The 296-nt window shown below is 45.6% G+C and overlaps 1 protein-coding gene across 2 annotated transcripts in view; it reads right to left on the bottom strand.

Moving 5' to 3' along the window:
- LOC119591491 (probable serine racemase) overlaps window positions 1-290 on the bottom strand; it is a gene marked incomplete in the record, with an annotated part of 10,468 nt that extends 10,178 nt beyond the window's left edge. For both annotated transcript variants that reach the window (XM_037940236.1, XM_037940235.1), the window contains 1 exon segment: window positions 49-290. In XM_037940236.1, coding sequence (XP_037796164.1) covers window positions 49-234 — 186 coding nt within the window.
- Window positions 291-296: the final 6 nt, after the last annotated feature.

Below are 296 nucleotides of genomic sequence, written 5' to 3'. Positions count from 1 at the left end.
GGATCAATTATCAATAACTATTTAACTATTAAACCAATAATCCCTTACAGCATTACACGCTCCACGTGCTTTGAAGGCGCCGGTCTTTTGCAAATTTTCCGCCTTGAAGAACAACTGTCTGCCAGAGACCTTGTTCAGTCCTTCATTTGTGAACACTGGCGTCCTATGTATCCACCCTTGAATCCTTTGATAGGCTGCACGGACCTCCTGAAGTCCTATGCCTGTGGTGTTCATGTTGGTGTGAAATGGTTAACGTTATCTTGAGGTGTGATGTGACGTGGCCTGTGGTGCGCTGA

Source organism: Penaeus monodon, chromosome 28, assembly GCF_015228065.2.
Source record: "Penaeus monodon isolate SGIC_2016 chromosome 28, NSTDA_Pmon_1, whole genome shotgun sequence".
NCBI lineage: Eukaryota > Metazoa > Arthropoda > Malacostraca > Decapoda > Penaeidae > Penaeus > Penaeus monodon.
This window is presented reverse-complemented; position numbering and strand designations above follow the sequence as displayed.